The sequence below is a fragment of the Manacus vitellinus genome, unplaced genomic scaffold (assembly GCF_001715985.3).
Source record: "Manacus vitellinus isolate BGI_N305 unplaced genomic scaffold, ASM171598v3 scaffold_28_pilon, whole genome shotgun sequence".
NCBI lineage: Eukaryota > Metazoa > Chordata > Aves > Passeriformes > Pipridae > Manacus > Manacus vitellinus.
Window position 1 is genome coordinate 9,109,659 of NW_021940122.1, and position 20,714 is coordinate 9,130,372.

The following is a 20,714-nucleotide window of genomic DNA, read 5'->3' on the forward strand; positions in this document are numbered from 1 at the left end:
GTTCCACATTCCTATCTCATCACCCTTTCAGGGGGGAAGGTGTTTTGGAAAACGGATGTCACGGACCGGCCGCTGGGTGGGGTGAGTGCAGTATAAAACTGTGACTTTTCTAGGGTGTCCCCTCCCCGAAGCTCCTGGGTAAAACAGCGTGCAGAGCGGGATCTGAGCCTAGGACATACTCCACGGTGGCATCCTTTGCTTAGAAAAGAAGGAGGTTATGATCAGCTATTCGATAGGATTGATGCTTGTTTCACACCATTTAAATGGGCTGTCTCTGTTGGTCTGTGCCTCTTACTACCACAAGATGGTATCTAGCGATAGTTTCTCCTCACTCACTCCGTGAAGCCCAATTTAATATTCTGACTGTGGAATTTCTGTCTTCACAAGGTCTGCACTTTTATCACAAATAACACAGTTCAAGGTTTCTGGTGCAGATTGCCTGCTACTGGGTACACTGGACTCAGACAAACGGAGGCAAATGATTAACCTGATACATCACGTGAAGCATTCATACAACTAATTTTCATCTCACCTCCTCTCCTGCTAACATTCTCAGGTGCTTTGCAACCCAAGTCTAGCCCTCTTACAAGGCAAAATTTCACAGTGTAGCTTTAAGAGAATGGCTTGATGCATCTATTTCAAGAAAAGGTCTCTAATTATTGCTCCAGTGGGAGTGATGCCATGTGTAGCTGTGACAACAGAACAGTTAGAGCACAGCTGAGATAGCGTCTGGAAGGTCTCAAACTCAGAGTGCCACTGTCTAGTTTCTGTTCTTGTCTGAGGACAAACTGGTTCATACACTGGAAGTCTGCATGGGTGTGTACAAGCAGGTAGGTAGCACAGGATCAAAGAATCCACAGGTTTGTCCCTTCCCTCCTTCCTTCAGCACTCCTGCAGCAAGAGGTGGAATAATCATGGGTGATAAAGTTGAGGTAAAGTGTATAAATCCCGTTCATTATTCACTTTTGAGTGGAAAAATTATCCTGCTTCTATAAGCATCTGTGGAAGAATCCAAAAGTAATTGTGAGACTCACAGTTATATCATGGAACATTTTATGTGCATGTCATGCTATTGAGTGTTGTGGTTTATACTTGGTTATTGTAAGCCATCTCACTAAAAATAGGATGTTGCCAATTCTTTAAACCAGAACAGTCAACAGGATAAATTGCCTGGTATGTCTAGGGAATGAAGATCCATATCTGCTTCAGATTTAACTTTCAAAAAATTTTGCTTTCCAAAGCAAGTTGCCTTTAATTTGTAGCAATGCTCAGGGTGAGCTTAATGCAGCAGTGCCCACTCTTGATCATTTCATGGTACTGGAACTTCTGCCAGATTGGGAGACATGCCAAGTCTTCTTTTTCTTTTATTTTTAAGCATGTTTTTCATCATTCTGAAAGAAAAGGAAAGGGCTTGGAAATATTAAACTCTCAGTGACTTAAAGGCTCAAGATTAAAAAAAAAACCAACCAAAAATGAGGACATGGAAAAAGATCCTCAAACTTATTATTTAGAAGCAATCTCATAATTCTCGCAGCCTGACTCAAGAGTTCTTGAAAAATCTAGGTTGTCAAGCAGGTTAAGTACAGTCTTTTCTAAACAGGAGCCAGTTGAAATCTCACAGAGGTTACCAGATCCTCCTGATCAGGTGTTTCTGCACCCTCCCAGAAAGAAGGCTCTGCACAGTTCATGTCCACATCACAAACTCATCTCCATCCTTTGTGTTGATTTCCTGATCTGTTCAGGGCAGCCTGACGTGTCCCCTACACTTGGCTGGCTGTTCTGAGCTTCGCTGATTCCTGAAACAGGGAACTTGGCACATCCTGGTAAGTTACACAGAGGTGAGCGAAGGATGTTCTGTATTTGTGAGGCAGACTGCAACTGTCTGACATTTGAACCTAATGTTCAAATGTCACCAATTTGGAAGTCAGTCTGACGCTATTATCAAAACCAAATCATGACTTTCAAATTTTGAGCTGACCAGCCTGGATATGCCTTGAACACAGAATACAGCAGGGAACAGAGAGGTGAGAAAGGTGGTACAAGCACCAGATCACACCCAGCCACATCAGTACCCTTTTCCAACAGCTCAAGCTGGCAGAGAAATTTCTACAGCAGGGGTAAAATATGGATGTGGGCAGAGCATCTTTCTGATGCAGCTAACAAGCATCTGGCACTGAATATAGCCTGTTCAGAGGGAACATCTCCAGGGCTACGTGCTGTGCTCTGTGAAGGGGTGGGTGTGCTTTCCCCATAGACTTCTATTAAGAAACAGCATGAGCAGGATCTGGAGGAAATTGGAGGCAGCATATTGAAAGGTTTACTTAGGCGACACACTGGAAAAGCAGCATCTGTGTATTATTTCAGCTAATAAAAAATGAATGTAACAATGTCTCCTGGATGTGGCAGTAAATTTTTCACTGTTGTCACTGAATTCATCAAAGTGTGCTTCACAGTAAAGCAATTAATTCCACAATTTGATGGCCGGTGTGTATTGAAAGAATTTGGGGATTATTTTCCTGTGGAAAATTTCCACTTTAGTTTCAAAATATCTAATGAGAACCTGAAAAGCTAACCTTGCTGTGATTCAAGTAGAAATACAGTGTCTGAGCTTGGCATAAGGTTTTAGCAGACAGTCATACTAGTTTGACAGAAATGGTTGCCCAAGAAATACCGGTTCTAAGATTTGAGCACACTAACAGCAATAATCCATAGATTCTTTGAAATTATTTCCCTGGCTAAAGTGTACAAAATGCATAACCACGTATCAGTGCAGATCTAAGAGTGCACTTGCAAAGATGCCAGAGAACTGTCAGGGAAATCCCTTAATGTGAACATTAATTAGTATAGAAATAACCCACAGACATAAAACACCTCAAATAAGAATGGGATACCTACCCAAACAAAGGACAAAACAAGAATATAAGTGGGTGCAACAGACAGTATCTTCAGAGATTATCTCTCTGAGGGTACTGATGATCTCCACTTATTTTGCTGTGTAAGAATCACCGGACAAAGGACTTCATTTGTGGTCTGCACCACTCTTTTTACTATCAGATTCTTAGTTACTTGGTTTTTCTTCAAAAAAAAGTCTTGAGATAAAAAGAGATTGGCATCCTGTGAAGCACACTGTGCTTCAACACATTGCAATCTTTCTGATACAGCCACAGCAAATCAATATTGAAAGATCATTGGATAACCATGTTAGAAAACTTAATAGAAAGTATTTTGATGAATTTCTACTTATCATTACTCAAACATGAACAAATTGCTCCCATCTATGAAGATATGAAAAGTTTTGGTGGGGTTTTTTTTTGACCCACTGGCATTTTACACTTGCCCTGTCTTAGAAACAAATAACAGAACAAAGGAAAGGGATTTTGTAAATTCAGTTCTACATTCAGAGACCCCACAGGTGCTCTAGAATGAAGGACAGGAAAGGACCTCCTACATTCTTGATTCAGGTACATGAAATTGCAGGCAAGCACACATCATCTTCCCTTTCTTCAGCAGATAAACATGTTTTCTACTTCTAGGACCTCATCATCAGAAATGATTCAGACATTGCAGGTATCAATTTGTGTGGGGCTTTTTGTGGCAGGTTTGTCCTCCAGGAAAAACAGCTTTTTTTTTTCTCTCCCAGGATGATCTATCACTTGATGTTTTGTGGACAGCAGTTATCCCCTCTGTCAGCCTTCCATTTTGCCATGCTAAACTCTTTCACCTCTCCTGATGCCAACTGTCCATTCCCTGCTAAGCCTCAATACTCCTGTCTTACACCTGTTCCACTGAGACAAGCCCTTCTAAATATAGGTGACCAGAGCCATACACGGTATCTCAGATATGCTTTCTACAACACTGGCACTTCTTTGCTTTCATCAGAAATACACTTTCAATGAATGGATGCTTTGCCAACGCCATGAGGCTCTTTGACAGAGCTTGTTCTGCACACTGACAGCCTCTATTGATTCAGTAAGTGACTGGACTAATTCCTAAGAACAATCCCCCTCCCTGGATGTCAAGGTCTATTAAATACAAAGATAACCACCAACAGCTCATGAAGCTGCATATCATTCCAAGGTACATTGGTAAAGTATCAATACTTACTTTCTTGCTCTTCTGTAGGAATTTGCTCTTGATCAGACTTGAGGTTAGACAGATCTTAGTTTTGACCCAGCACAACCATTTTTTAATTTTCATTTGCTTTTTTTCATCCTGCATTGGTGATCTGTGTATTATAAGTGACTATACATTTTGTATTTTTTCATCGTTACTGATTTCAGACTGATGACATCCCAGATTATAGTGAAAAAGTTTGTTCTTAGTCCCTGGAGGAACAAGTTTGCATTTTGACTTTTTGTCTTCTACTGTTCCAGGCCTCTAGATTATCTGATCCTTCATTCTCTTTACTGACAATTCTTTCTAACTTTTTCCTACAAACAAATTCTTCTTGCCATTACAGAAGATTTGTCCTAGTACCAGGATTCAGTGACATTCATTAAAACACTTAGAAGTTTCCTTCTCCATTCTGTACATCCATTTCTCCTTTATCCAGTTCCTTATCACTGTGCAGCTCTTGTGTTCAACTTTATATTTTTCAGACAAATTAATCAAGGTGCACGATTGCATACATTACTGGAGTTCAGTTACATGAGATGTAACATACATCCTTCACCTGGAAAATGACAGATCTCATAAAAAGTAGCATCTGATTACCCTGAGAACTTTGGTATTTCAAGTTAATTCTGCATCTTCAGGGACTCTTTAACTCAAAACACATTCTGTGACCTCACAGATGGCTCAAGTTGAACCAGAAGCTCTGTAAAGGGATTCACAGGAATGCTGGACATGATCCACACACCAGTCATGGATGGGTCTATCTGTCCACATGGGAAATCTTCCAGCACCTCATCTCCTGGAACCCATGCCCAGGCCTCTGCCTCAGCTGCTGTAGCAGACTGCTGGCATCCACTTGTATTCTTTGAGACTTCCTCCACTGATTTCCTTGCTCAAGTAACAGCTTGGATTGGCGAACAGATGGGTGTGCAGACATACACAGCACCAGCTTGTGGAAGAGACAACTTGAGGACATTCTTCCATTTTGTTGCTGTATCATAATGCAGTTCATACAGGACTTCTGTGTGACCCCATACCAACACATCATGCTATTTTCCCAGTCATCCTTTTTGGTTTATACGGTAACAGATACACATCATACCTGTTGCCTGTGACTACTGGTACAATGCAAAGCATGTAAGAAAGCAAACAATGAAATTATTGGTACACATGGACGCACAGTGCTTTTTTTCTTCCTCCTCAAATCCTTCCCCAAATTTTTATCTGGAAGTAAGTTTGACTGTATGAGTGACCGCTCTTCTCAAACCTTTTCACATGGGAGTTGGCTCAGTCTGAAATATTGTCAAAAAGACTCCTGCTCTTCACATTAAAAAGAAGAACACCATCAACAATCTTCACACATCCTACATGTGAAGCAGCACAGATAGAGTAATGCTTCCTTTTCAAAGCCCACAGAAAGCACTGAGAGAAGCCAACTCCCTGAACTACAAGATGAAGGCTAAAAATAGCCCATTAAAGGATTAATTTCAGGATTTTAAAATATAGCTAATTAATATGCATAGGAAAGGCACACGGTCTCCAGGAAGGAGCACACACAACCAGAGAGTCTGCAAGGGAAGGGAGGGGGGCGGGTGACATGCAGGCAGAGTGCCAAAGGAGAGATAAAAGAGGATATTCCCTAAATATATATATCCCTTGGATAGAGAACATGCAAAAAAAAAAAAGTGTGTTTCAGAAGAGGTAGAAGCAGAGGGGTGAAACACTTCACTGTTGAAGAGGCAGAGACAACGCAGTGTGACCACAAAGGATAGGATCCTGTGTGAAGAGCAGTGAGGACAGTCATGGAGTCTTCAGTATTGGCCAAAATGTTAAACACAAGGACAGAGAGCCTGATGGTACCAGGGCACAAGGTTTTGTGTGTTAGGGCTCAGTGGTGGAGACACTGTGACATGCTTTGATACACAAAGTGAATTTTAGTGAGGTGGCTTAAGGGCTGAGCACACCACAGAGAGATCAATGGAAGCAAAAGCTGCTGCTTTGGTAGTGACTCTGCAGTTGGAAGCTAAGTGCATCATGAACATGCCTGCATGGAAAGCTAGGGAGCAACAGCTGAATGCAAAACCGGATCTCAAGATGGATGGCATGGCAGGGTGTGGACCTGGTGTCATGTGTTGCACTGGATTATGGCACTTCAGAAGCAATTTTCTCTTCTGAAGTAATACTGAAGTAGGTCACTGCAGCCTGAGGCTAAAGCACCCTCATTGGGTACAGCCTGGGAAAGCTGAGCACTTACACAGGACGCACAGGCTGGCAGTCATGAAAACAAGGTACCACATATGAGCAACATGGGTGACATCAGACAGTAAGGATTATCCACAGGTAGTGTGAATCAGAAAGCAAATCTGGTTATTCAGGGGCTGAACTGCAGAACAGAGAACTATAGCAGCAATTCCAGTGAATTTAAAGGTGTAGGGTGAAAACAGGCTCACTGGAAACCATTTCCTCATACCAATTTCCCTGTAAATAACATTTAAACAATTACAACTTTTTCCATTTCACAGAGGGCAGAGGAATGGACGGACAGATTTAACTGCCCAATTCACTGGCTACTTAGCCTCAAGAAAAGCTGGAGTTTTAATCTGGTATTGTAAGAAAATTCCACTTTCACACAAGTTTGACAAAAGGGGAGAAATCTCATGATTTTGTGCGATTTCACTTTCACAGTCGCACAAAAACAGCCTCAGACTGCTGTGCATGCAGCTGCATCTTGAGAACAATCTGAGCACTACAGCAACCTGTTAGAAGCAAGCAAGGGGTACAGGGGTTTAATTTTGCAACAGGGGGTCTTGATACATGTTTAAGTTGACAAAGTCCTTAGGAGAGCTGCAGGGGAGAGAAAAGTTGCAGCATCACCAAGCCTATGAAATAGGGTCAGCTTCACAGTTCAGTGCGCCAGGATGCTGCTGTTGGAGGCAAAGGACATAAACCACACCTTTTTCACTTAAAGACATTCTTTATTCAATCTTTTTTATATACAATATTATTTTTTTATCTGTAAAAAGTACATATGCAGGATTCCAGGTCAGAGGCAGAAGGTTTCCACATCAGAAGATAGACTTTTAACCTTTTATTATTTTGGAGGAAAAATAATCTGTCAGTTTTAGACAAAGCAAGAATAAAGGCAGAATGCAAATCCAACTTCCACCAAGCAATTAGGATTAAAGGCAACAATTCACTGTAACAAGTCAGGCTGTCTCCTCCAACTTTGGTGGTTCCCAACTCTTCTGGGCAATTACAGAGCAGTTTGTTAGAAGGTGCTGACAGCTGGAGCAGCTCGTGCTTATCATCTCTGCTACAGTCGTAGCATGTAACTTGCAAAAGAGCTTGGGGTTCCTCTTTATATGGCAACACAAACCCTTGAGTCAGAAGACTGTTTCTCAAAATTCAAGGAGCAAAAGAGGGATGTCTTATTCAGGGTGAACAGATCTCCCAACTACAGTACGGATCAAGAGCTTGTTTTCACTTTTCTCTGGTATCAAGAAGCCTGTTTCTTATTTGTCCCCTTAAAAACATGGACTAGACCTACCAGGCTCAGTTTGCCTCACCATTTTCTGTGGATGCCATTTTATATTGTTGATCCTTTCAATGTTAATGCTGTTAACCACCTCTCCATTCAAACTAAGGAGAGTCACATTATGAAGGTTTATAAAGCATTTCCTCAGGGACAGAAGAGGGGATCATAAACAGCCCAACAGGGCTTTGCTTAGAGGATAGACCTTTAACCTTAAAGGATGGTATTAGAGGGAGTAGGTAATTACTGTCACTTTTTAGAATCCAGGTAACATTCAAATCCTGTAAAATACTGGTGGGTATACATCAGTCATTGGGAGGTAGAAGACAGTGATCCACAAATTTGGAGGATCATCAAAGGTGTGACTGGAACATGGAACTACTTGCTTTTCCTTTTACTCCAGGGCACCTACTGTTTTCCATACTTTTCTTACACATTCAGTTTTAAGGACTACATTGTGCAGCAAAATTAATACAGAATATCATTCAAGGGTTTTGTTTTTATTTAGAGGACAAAGCTAAGAAGCTGACTTCTTGACCGCAGGACACACACAGCTCCAGGGTTGTTAATGGAAGCTGCAGAAATCTGGCCTCTTTGAAAAGTCAAGCTGTAATTGTTAGAAAAAAATTTACTGCTGGCAGATCCTGACCAACAGGCAAGTTTGAGGCTTGGATTAGGAAAAGAACCATACATCCTTGTTTTGACTGCATGCAAACAGGAAGTAGACAATTCTGGGATTTCCAGGCTCTTGCCCAAGTCCAGTGTGCCAAAAAATGTACATGATTTTCTGTTCTTTATTTCATTCTGTAAGGGGAAAGGGTATTGTAGAAATTGGTAAAATGGGACAACTACCTAAAGAAAATGAGGATTGTTTTGTTAGAGAGTACAGTGCAAGACTCAGAAACAACTAGGACTAGAAAGTCATTTTGTGCTTAAATTTACACTTTTATCTTCAAGAAAGTAAGTCAGCAGCAACATAATGAAAATGGCAATATTCTGCTGTACCTTATGTACCCAGAGGCAAAACAGTCTGAACTTTGGGTTGCACGTAATACCATTCTGCAGATCAGAACCTACTTTTCTGTGAAGGACTTAGAACAAGGGCACATCACTTCAGTCAGAAGTTTCAATATATGTGGTGCTTGGTTATTATGCACAAATCTCACTCAGAATCCATTACCTCCAAACTCTGTTTGATCTAGGAAATCTCAGGATGAGATTCATGAATGACATAGCAATTAGTCCTTAAAATGCATTATTTTTGATAGACTATGCACATCATTAACTTCTGGAGGGAAAGGACAGTTGATATTTTAAAGAGTGATAAAGTAGAAACTGACTGCTGTTGGGGTGACTGGAAAATAAGAAACAAGTCCTTTATTTGGTACCTGCTGCTTATCTACACAAAGAAGAAATAGCAGTACTGTACATCTGCTTTGAGAAAAATACCATCCCATAACAGGAAATGGCTTAGTCCTCAATTCAAGGATTCCTGTGGCAGTGAGTTGACCCATTGGGATTCATGGAGGAATTAATTTGAAGGGTTGCTCTTTAATTCACAAGAGGAGGATGGAAGAGCAGCAACAATAAGGAGTTTGCTGTTCTGGGGACTCCAGAATTCTGTCCTGGACCTTCCTCTGAACAGACTGGCAGCCATTCTACATCTGCATTTACTAGGATGTGTATGGGGATGGCTTTATGGGTTGCTTTTATTTTTCTCTCTTTTTTTTTTTCAAATAGAACAGAAGAGTCTGCTTTTCCTCTTTCTCCTTTGTACCCGGAGAGATTCAGGAGAACAAGGCAATTGAGTGCAGTTTTTAACAAATAACAGTTCTCATGGGACTGGAAAAACAATTTGAAAACACAACGTATTTGAACTTTGGAAAATGAAAAATGACTAGTTCTTCAGTGAATTACTGAATAATAATTAGAAAAATAAATTAATGTGGGACCAGTAAGAAGAATCCATTTATTAACCTACTTCTAATTTTAAATTAAAAAATACTGGAATCAGTATTATTTACTATACTAATTACTTCATCAGTTCTCAAATTATTTTCAAGATACAGCTGCAATTACTGTAACTAAGTAACTAGTATTAAGATACAAAGGTTGAGATTGGAGCTTGTGGCCAGCTCCATGTCTTCTTCCTATTAAACTAAAGTAACTGCCTGGAAAAAAGCATCTGATGGCATTTTAATTTAGATCATGTGATGATTTCTATATCTAAGTTAGTGTCATAGACAAATGAGGAATAATTTTAGGGGGGAAACTCTACAGTCAGATATAATATGATAGGGAAAAAGGTTTTTATATATAAAACTGCATATAAAAACATTTTTGAGGGGGCAAAATAGCACCCTCCCCCTTTAGATCTGATGGTGTACTGCTGTAGCTAACTGAAGAGTTGATCTATGTCTGAAAACATCATAAAGACTTTTTAAAGACTCAATCTGTGCATGAATTAGGAGGGCAAGGAGCACCTAAAAGCTGTTCTTCAGCAAAGGGGCCAGTCATCGTGGCAAAAAGATCTGAGAGCTATACAGGGGAATAAAAAGAATAATTTGAGCTGGAATAAGAGTAGGAAGAGATTGTGAAGGACAAAACTGAAAAGACACAAAAGCTGAAAAGACCTGAAAAAAACAAACTTCTTTTGGTAAATAAGTGAAGACTGAAGCAGACTCCATTTAAGTGATACTGTCCAGCCCAGCCATGGAGTACTTGAAAATAATGCCATGCAGGTAGCAGCACCTCATTCCTCATAAATTAATGAAAGAAGAGACTCTTCAGTTTCTTTTTCCATTCATATGTAAGAGATGTTAAGTTGCTTCCAAAGAAGATCATGTTGCATTTGTACTGGAGCCCCCAGAAGAATAGCAAGTTTTGTAAACTAAATCAAAGGCAATTTTAGGCTTCTGTCATAAACAACCTTCAAAGAAGGTTCTGTGAATAGAATTCAAAGAATGAAATGCAACTTTTAGGAAAAATCTAGATTGTGTAGAATAATATAAAGCAACAAACTCCAGCTGCTTAGCTCAAGGAGAGCTTTTTTTAGTTCCATATGTACCCTTCTATATAAATCACGAGATTGTTTTTCTTAAGTTGTCATCTCTGTTTATTTAGCTAAAAGAACCATGACTGAGAATGGTTTTTTTCATGTGACATGATTTGTGAGGAAGGGAAGCTTAGGCTCCTTCCTACCCCTGCGATATGCTCCAGACTCTGTGACTGTAGCTTGCCAAATGAACTAAGCCCACGCTGCTGACAGTGAACTACAAACCAAATGCTTACTAATTGTTTTTTCTTTTTGGATATAAGCATTATTTTGAAAAGGGAAAATGAGGAGGCAGTACTGTTTATAGTTTAGAGTTTAGCTTTAATAGCTTAGAGGCCCTGAGAATGGCTGCCAGTCTGGACAAACAGATGCTCCTTAGAAAATTCAGACAGGTACAGAAAAAAGTTCAAATCCTGGTGCTGCTGGTGTAGTGATGTCGCTTTTTGTTTTTGTTTCGTTCATGCCATCATTAAAAAAAAGAAAAAAAAAAAGAAAACCTAGGTATTTGGAACCCACCCGATCTGAAGAGGTGACTGGTGTGTTGTTCCTTGCAACAGTGAACAGCAGCAGCAAGTTCCTCTCCCCAGATGGGAAAGCCTCTTCTTCCTTAAGCTGCTGCATTAATATTATCAGTAGATTCCATGTCTTGCTAGGGTTCAAAGCATGTGAAGTCTCTGTCCTGCAAAAATCACGCTGACGTGTTTTGGTCATGTATAAAACAGAACTTTTAACTTATCTATATGTTGAAGAGCTTCATTTCTCACGCTGGTACTTGCTTGACTTGGAGGTCTAGTTTTACCAAGCGTCTGTCTGTCTCCTCTCCTGCTTAAAGTCTCAAGTGGTCCATGTAAACAAAACAGAGCTGAAAACAGTCTCTCTTCCTCCTCATAGAGCTGTTTTTATCGATATGCAGGATTTCCTGACAGTGTGGTGTTGGCTAAATGTAAAACAGGCAGAGGATGAGCTTCTGTGTTAAAAACCCAGTTGTCTAATGGTAGAAGATCATCGTTGGAGAAAAGCAGATACAAATACCTACAAATCAAGACAGAGAGGAAAATTGGGTATTAAAGCAGAGCAACAGGTAGGCAGGGGCAACACAGCAGTGTCAGGCCCGACCATTCAGCAGCTAAAGATATAAACAAATTACTTGCTCTCAACCTTTGTACAGCACCCACATAACCTCTCCTATTATAATGACCTGGTGAGTCATTTTTATTATGATCAAGGCCTTCAATGAAAAATTGTTATAAAGACAGCATTTTAATCTTTCCAAGAAACTTTTGTTTTTTGAGTCTCCTTTCCAAGACTTGCAATGGAAAACAAACATAAAGACACCAAGCACAAGGATTTGGAGGACAGGGGAGCAGAGAAGTAGTTGTCAAAAAACTCTTCTTAACAGAGTAAACCCACTTGGAAATTACTAATCCTCTTTAAGCTAAATCAAAGATTTCACAGCAGCACAAGAAAAGCCACTAAGCCATGGCAGATACTTGACTTGTCATCACTGTTCTGGAAGCTGGTTCAGCTTCTGGTGGGAGGATACGGGACTATATACTGTGCAGAGTGGTTTCATAAATGTTGTACATTGTAATGTAATGCAGAGGACATGAAGCATGTAACAAAATTAAGGTTATTGGACATACATGGGGAAAAAAGTATTTCTTGTTTCTTTTTTCTTAAGACACACTGTTGAATGTGGCTGTGCTACACACTGTAGGAGGTACTGGTAGCGAAGATTTCTGTCAAGACTTCTTAACTCAACTGCTAAAATTCAAGACATTTCCCTTGTTACAGAAAAACTGACTGTGTGAGTGCAAGCGCAACACCATGGTGAACAGGACCTCTCATCTCCTGCTGCAGCTTGCTTTCCCATCATCCAGAAAAAGACAAGTCTTGCAGCACTTGACAAGGAAGGGGTGTCATTCCCATTAGTGGGTTCTGTCACATCCAGAATGTGCATACACATTGTTCTGCTGTTACTTCATGCTCTCTCCATCAGACACTGGTAGTGTCTGCTGCCTACAGTCATGTGTCACTGCCTGATCATTTCTCCCACTGCCTTTATTTGCCAGCTCTATCCACAGCACAACCCAGTCAGGGGTGCACTACTTCGTCCTCCCTTCCTCACCAATTAACTGTTTACGGATAAAAATTTCTTGCTGAGATGATTCCATTTTGTCGTGCATATCTCTTTCTCCACACCTTTGTCTTTAAAGCATCATGCCTTTCTCTTCCTCAATACTCCTGCCTTGCTCTCTCCTCTGCAGCTCTATAAACTCTCTTTTGCCACAGCAGCAATGTTTCATCTTACTCAAACTCACTTCCTCATTTGATTCACACTTTTTCTTTGAATAACTGAAGCAACCTATTTCTACATCTTGCTCCTTCCCACTCAACAGGTACCTTCTTGGCAGGTACTGCCCAAAACTCTCATAATTTCCTGTGTTATCCTTAATGATTCAAAGTATCTGAGCAGCAATAATGCATGTTTGGGAGAGTTATCAATTTTGAATTTAAGGGGAATTAAAATGCAGAAGTGATCATTAATAGCAGAAAAGATTACAGCAGGCATTCCATAACACACATTTTATGTGCCTCTTCTAAGGGACATCTTCATTTTCCTCATGGCATCACACCCATTATGTCTTTATTTTTATTTGAGCTATCTTGACCTTCTGTTCTCTATTTTATCTCAATGTGAAACCAGTTTCTGTTTTGGCTATGCCAATTGCATCACTGTCAAACATCTAACATCCAGCTTTTCAATAAAACTTTGTTTTGTCCCACAGACAGGAAATTATCCAAACCAAAAGCCAATAAAAATTTCTGAGTTCTCTCCTAGAACTGCTACCTTCTGCAATGCTTGCACTACAGTATATCCAGTTACTGAGTGACACATCAGTGAATTTTCAGATCTCCTTGTGATTATTTAAGATGCAGACAGATTCTGGTGATATATCAAAAGTCAGCCTTGTCACCACAGAAGTCCCTTAGGAGCAGATTTCATTCTCTAATTTGGCTTTTATAGGCAGATCAATCATACAACATCAGCTCCTGAGGAGGTATTGTTTCTCTGACTGGACCTGTTTGAAACTGCTGCCTCTCTCTTTGGGAACATAGCTTTTAGTCTCCAGAAAATGAACTTGAAGGATTAAATGAAATAAAATTTAAAAAGTCAACAGAGCAGGTAGCAGTACCTGACTTTCTTTTTATAATGATAACATAGGGAAAAAAAGTATTGTAATTATGTAGAGGAATTTGATAAGAAGCCAGCAGACGGACACTATTCCCTTACAGACAATGAACTTGGAGCCCCTTCTTGTCAGTGAAACACATTGTGGTGCCTGAATAGGCACCAGTACTGCCACTTGCAGGATCTGCTTTCTCCCCTGCTCCATTTTGTGCTCCCAGTACCACAAACTAATCTTCAGATACATCAGCTACAGCAAAAACTTGTTAAGCCACTGCATTCTTTTAGAGCTTAGTTGCCAGCTTTTACCGGAAGATGCAGGAGTGAAGAAGACTTACTTCAAGGTTTCAGCAAGGAAAAAGCTCTGCTGTACGTCATCGTATGTAGGAGATGAGGAATAGACATCCTTGACACCAGAAAAGCCACCACTAACTCGGCAATACTTGTCAATTGCCTGTAAAGAGGAAGGGAAAAGACATACAGAATGTAATTGTAGAACAACACTTGGGAACATTAAAGAATCAGGCTCGTTCAATAAAAGAGGTGGTTCTTTCCGTGCCACATTATTCTGCTGTGAATCTCCTTGTCAGAGGATGTTATGGATGTTAACAGTTCATGCTGACCAAAAAAAATAAAAAGGGACTGGACACATATAGAAGTAGCATCCTTCCAGGGCTACTAACAACACTGCATTTGGCAAACTGCTGCATGCTAAGAAAGTATTCCAGGGAAGAACACTTTCTTTCCTGGGTATTTGCTGTTGGCTGGTATTGATGACATGACAAGGACTTTTGCCCTGAGCTTGTACTGCTCCTCATAGCCAACACTGAGTAGAACATCCATCAGTCAAAAAAACGCAATATGTACTACTGTGTGCATAGGAAGATGACAAGCATCCCTGGATTTTGCAGCTGGAAGAGTCTGAAGAGTTATAGGAATTCTGTGACTAGTAGCCAGTCACAGAGACTTACTGAAAGTAGGAATAAAATACTGTACTCATCTTTAGCAACTGTTGATTTCATCTTATAAACTCTTCTAGCTGCTACTTTTTCCATACATTTCCATCTCCTACATATGCTTTTCTCTGTTTCCCCTTTATACAGCTGAAACTCAAGTCAGCTTGTGTGCTGGACTGCAGAAGAGCTCTTTTTCATTAAAGCATGAAGTTTAAAACTGTAAACATTCTATGCAGAAAGGGACCAATGGATCTGCAATTCACAAACCACCCAGCTCCAACACAGTACTGCAAAAAGCACAATGGAAGAGGAGGAGACTGGAAAGAACGTGTTAGTAGCTCAGGGCACCTCTCGCCTACGCTTTCATTATTCCACTCGCATGCACGACCTTACAGCACACAAGGATATCAGCCATTAAAACCAGCTCCAAAGAAACGACTCTGAAATGATTCACAGGTTATTTGTGCCTCCCTGCTGCTTTGACTGTGCTTCCTCAGCAGACACCAACTCTTTTAATAGATTCATGCAGGGACAGAAAAGGAACAGGGGTGAAGGAAAATGTTTGGCTTAGGATGTCTGTCATTACCAATGACTGAACGCAGCTACCTGTAGTTCAGTAATCTATGTTTCAGCTCGTTAGCCTGCATGAAGTTTCTCTCCACATGGTGCTTTAGGCCCAGATTTTCGTTAATTCTGATTTTTGCTAGTTCTGCTCAACAGAAGCTGAGGGGAGTCAAGGCAGGGGAGGAAATAAGTTTTGAATGATGTGCCTTTTATGCAGAGAAAACAGATTCAATCAAAGCTACCTCTTCAAGGTCCTTACTATTGCCTTTGCATACTAGAAATACTGGGAAACAGAGAGGAATTTTCCATTGGACAAATGCACAAGGAATGCTAGCAGATGCCATCACCGAAATCAGGATGAAAAGTGAAAAGTTGAGCAAGATACCTAGGGCAGTAAGTTATAGCACATCAGGTACGACAGCTAACCTCCTGCTAGTATACACTCTTACTCTGTGGAAATGTGAGACTGTTCATAGGAAAAAGAATAATCCAGCCTGGACAAAGTTCTTTCAAGTTCCTAAAGAGCAAGGTTTTTAAAGAAGCAAGAGGAGCTTATGCCAAGAAAGATACAGTATTTCTGGGCAAAATCTAATTCTCACTCTAATTCCTTATCTCAAGCACAGCTTTCTCCAAGTTTGGATGGAAATCATTGCTTTTTTGTTGGGACCTGAGTCTAAAAGGAGGAAGTGTCTGGATGAATTCTTTTCAGATCCAGTTACTGGTGCAGGTTAGAGCTACACTGAGACTATTCACACGCTGGGATTTGGGTTGACCAGGTTTTTTCTACAGTCTGGAGAGAAAGGTGTACATGACACATCTAGTTCAACAGCTCAGCCAACTTCAGAAGAAATAATGCCTGTGCTGTTTATGGAACCATTTGCATATTCCTCCCCAGAAGTCCTACAGCCCCTAGGCAGGTGTCATATGAATAAACAAGAGCCAAAGTACTTTTCCTTTATAGGCAGGAAAGAAAGTGCCTCCTCTTGCCACTATCCCCTTTTTATAATACTGCAGAACACAACCTTGCCTCTGCTCTGAGAAAGCTCCAATGGTTCCAACTCCTGCGAGAATTTTAGCATTCGGAGTCTGATCATGCAGGAGTTTCTCTAGTCAACCATTCAGCTACCCTGATGCTGTGTGCCACAGCTTGGAGAGGTGAAACTTGCTAGTGACTATGGCAAATGGAAAACAAGGAATAAATGGTACCACTGTTAGGACCCCGTCTCTTTCCTCCTAAAGAATTAAATCCCCATGTCAGTGTAAGAGACAAGACTTGTTTATTTTGGAGAGTGTAGATAATGCATAGCATTGAGATCCTGCTCTGTGCTGTAAAGGCCTCATGCTTGGGTAACTACATGCAACGCTGGTGAAGCTAGCAGGCCTACAAGCCTGGAGAAAGAAAAAATGTGATCTGTATTAACTTTTTTTTTCCTTATGACGACCAAGTAGCCTTGTACCTTCAGAAATTTCTCTTTGGGAAGGCAGACTCTGGCTTAACCTGTGTTCAGAATGGGCAAAGGATTTACCCTGGTTGATCAGAGTTCTAGGCAGTACAGGTCATAATGAACTGCAGAGGAAAAAAGCCTCTGAAAGACTGCTATACAGTTATTCATCCAAATGTAAAATTTTAAAATATAAACAAATAAATTGTCCTTGATTCAGACATGTACAGAACTTCAGGACACTAGCTGAAAAACTTGGTGCCGTAGACAAGCTGCTCAAATGCCACTTGAAATTTGCAGTGTACTGCTTTCACACAGACCTCAGAGTACTCAGTGTAGCACCACCTGATTTGCCACTAGGATATACTTTCACTCAAGAGCTGAAGCCCAGTCTGCTGACGAAACAATGTTAAATTTACTGCACCCCGGAATACAGAGAAGCCTTAGATGACTGGAAGGGTATCAAGGTAATGCTACCATTACAAGGCTTTGGCAGACAATACTTTTACGATGGCACACTTGATGTTAGTTCCAATCAATTACAGAAACACGTTTAAATATATAGAAGAATTAGAGGATAATTGACAACATGGTTTTATAGAAAACTGTTTTGCTCACAAGCTTGATTTCATTCCTTGAGAACTACAAATTTGACAAATAAAGGTAACTGCAGACCTGTAATAAACTTAAATGCTTCTAAGGCAATTGACATAAAGATATTATGAGAAGACAAGGCAGCACTACACCATATCAATATAATTCAATTTAAAGCTGACTGACTAAGTGCTCTAAGAACAAACTGTTAATGCAAAATCATCACGAAATAGAGCTGCTTTTCACAGAGATCCACAAGGAGTGGCCTGAAGTTTTATCAATCACTGCAACACTGCTGCTGGCAAAAATGACATAGGTAAATAACAGCAGACAGTGTAATTTGGAGGTAACTGGGTGCCAAAGAAAATGAGTTTCATATAGTCCTAAATCTAGTCATAAAGGCTGTGTAAGTGCAGAACCAGGTTAGCCTGGCAGGTAGAGACACTTCAAAGACTTCTGTGGCCATGTAAGACCATTTAGTCTGAGTTCCTCCTAGCTTATTGTGGTAGATGCACACACGGGGATGGTAGAAAGTAGCAGGGATGTAGTTTTATTTTTGCACAGGGCTGTGGATGAAGTCAAAACTGGAATATGCAATTCTAGAATTCATTTTTAGAAAAGGGTGATGAACTAATGTAGGTGCAGGCATTTGGAGAAAATACTTTACAGTGAGAGACAATACAATTTGTTTAGCATCTTAAGTAGAGTCAGTAGTAAGCTTATTACAATCTATGAAAACTCTTTGGAAAGAAAACATAAGGGAAATAAAAGACATTTTAATATGGAATAGGAAGTCATAGGAAAATCCAGTGATTGAGAGCTGAAACCAAGCAAATTCAAATGGGAAATAAAGTGTGGGGGTTTTTTTCACAGCAGAATTAATTAAATAATTGAACAAACTACCAAAAGAAGTGGATTTTGTAGTTTCATCTATTCAGATTAGAACAGAAAAATATGCAACAGTGTACTCTTGACAAATATATGTGTCTCAGGTCAAAAATGACACAAACTGAAATTTCAGTGCCTGAAGTGTACAGGGAGGTCAGAGCTGACCTCAGTTCCTTGGAAATAAAATTTGAGGGTCCTCTAGATTGGACCCCAACTCCCTCAGTTCCTCTGAGGGTGTTGCATGTGTGACTTTTCTTGACTATGCTAACAACATGCCCATAAAAACTGTGCCAGTTTCTTCACCAGCTGTGGTACTCACAGCTTCTAACCCATGAGACTGTGAAACCATGTTTCTTTTGCCTACAACCTATGTCTGGCTCTTTTCTGTCTACTGTACCTCATTAGATAGGATCAGAATGGTTTGGGTTGGAAGGACCTTAAAGATCATTTAGTTCCAACCCCTCTGCCATGGGCAGGGATGCCACTCACCAGATCAGATTGCTTGGAGCTCCATCCGACTCAGTCCTGAACATTTCCAGGGACAGGACTTCCAAAACCTCTCTGGGCAAACTGTTCTACTGCTTCATCATCCCCAGTAGAGAATTTCTTTCTCACATCTAATCTGAATCTGCCTTCTTTCAGTTTAAAACCATTGCACCTTGTCCTGTCACTATTCCTCATATAAGAACTCCATCTCTCTCATTTTTATGAGCCCCCTTCAGGTACTGGAAGACTGCAATGAGTTCTCCTCAAAGCCTTCTCTTCTCCACGTTAAACAACCCCAGCTCTTTCAGCCTATCTTCATAGGAGAGATGCTCTGCCCTCTGATCATCTTCCTGGCCCTCCCCTGAACCTGCTCTACGAGGCCCACATCCTTCTTCTGCTGTAGGTATTTTCATTTCATTTTACCATCAATCCTCAATTGCCCTGAAATTAGCCCAAGCTTGAGGTCTTGACTATTATTCTCACTGCTAGTAGAAACTCTGAACCTCTGCAGTCTTTGTGGTACAATCCTACTTAGTCAGATACAGAAGTCCACAAAAAATATTTGAACCTTTCATTCACACAGCTTAGATTAGTAATTGGCTTTACATGCCTATTGTGAAGTGGTGGCTCTTATTGCTTTCAAATAATCAACCTAAAAAGGATTTTAGTAATTTTCTGTATTTACCCTGAATATCTTGCATGCATATTTCTGTAATACTTCAGCCAGCCCCCCAGCACACCATCAGCCAATTTGGCTGGCCCAATACAATTGAGATGAATGTTGTCTCTAGTGCTAAGTATAGTATCAAGGAGAATTAGCCTTTTATTATTAGGAAAGAGAGATCCTGTCACAGGGATTTATGATCACTGAGGAAATGTGAGATTGAACTTCCTGTTTTGCCCACCCCAGAGACACTGGATTTGAAGAGATGTGACAAAACAGGCCTTGGACAAAGCACAGCATCTGCATTAAAGTGCCCAAGTTTTGTCCAAAAATCTAGATAACAAAGACAAAAAGAAGCTGTGAATGGTGAAATAGATAAATTACAGGACAATGATCTGCACACACACAGAGTCCAGCTCCCTGTGCGGATTCTTATTATAAAAAGCAGAGAGATCTGGGCTGGGACTGCTAAGAAACTTTAGAAATGCAGTTATTTAAAAGCCAGGTGATTCTGCAAAGTATCCTGGAACATCTCTGAAGAATTCTTAAAATGACAGAGGCAGACATCCAAAAAATCGGTGAAGTAACCCAAATCCATTCCGGTAGGGATGTAATCATCCATTCGAAGAAGCAAACAAGGGAGACCACAAGAACTCAGCCATCAAACACCAAGTTACACCACGTTCAGTGTAGAAAAATAAAGCTATTTAGAACTCAGAAACAAAACTCCATTTCCTAAATAGTTCAAACTAACTACTAGACTTCTGATGAAGAAACTGTCATTCACCACGAGAAGTCTGTAATACTGATTGCCAAGTATGCTTCAGAGGTTGAAAGGCAAAAGGAAAGCAAATTCAGACAGTGATGTACAAGAGCAGTAAGCCAACTGCTCTGTGTGTCACACCAGATTCTTCTCTATTTATAAGTGGAGAAATAAACACAGCCAGATCTGTGTAGGGTACAGAAGAAGCAAAAGTAGTGAGTAGGTGTGAGGAATAAACACAAGAAATTATTTTCTGTGCACAGTGAACAGAAAACCCTGGGGAAGAAAAAGTTTCAAGCTTCTGTATCAGTATGAGGGTGGGGTAAGAAAATCTGTAATTGTGGGAAGGAGGGGTTTGCAAAACTATTTATGAAGAAGTCAAAAATATTTTATGGCTATGTTGGATAAAGAAATCTTTTATTAGGGAAACAAGCAAAAGAAGGTATTCTGTAAGGACAGAGGCAATT

General features: G+C 40.3%; 1 protein-coding gene across 1 annotated transcript in view; it reads right to left on the reverse strand.

Moving 5' to 3' along the window:
• Positions 1 to 7,067: 7,067 nt before the first annotated feature.
• Positions 7,068 to 20,714, reverse strand: part of MAN1A2 (mannosidase alpha class 1A member 2) — a 133,913-nt gene continuing 120,266 nt past the window's right edge. The window contains exons 12-13 of the mRNA XM_018074517.2: positions 14,229 to 14,344; positions 7,068 to 11,732 (exon numbers count right to left, since the gene is read on the reverse strand). Of these exons, the coding sequence (XP_017930006.1) occupies positions 11,600 to 11,732; positions 14,229 to 14,344 (249 nt within the window). The 3' untranslated portion in view covers positions 7,068 to 11,599. The remainder of the gene's footprint in view (positions 11,733 to 14,228; positions 14,345 to 20,714) is intronic.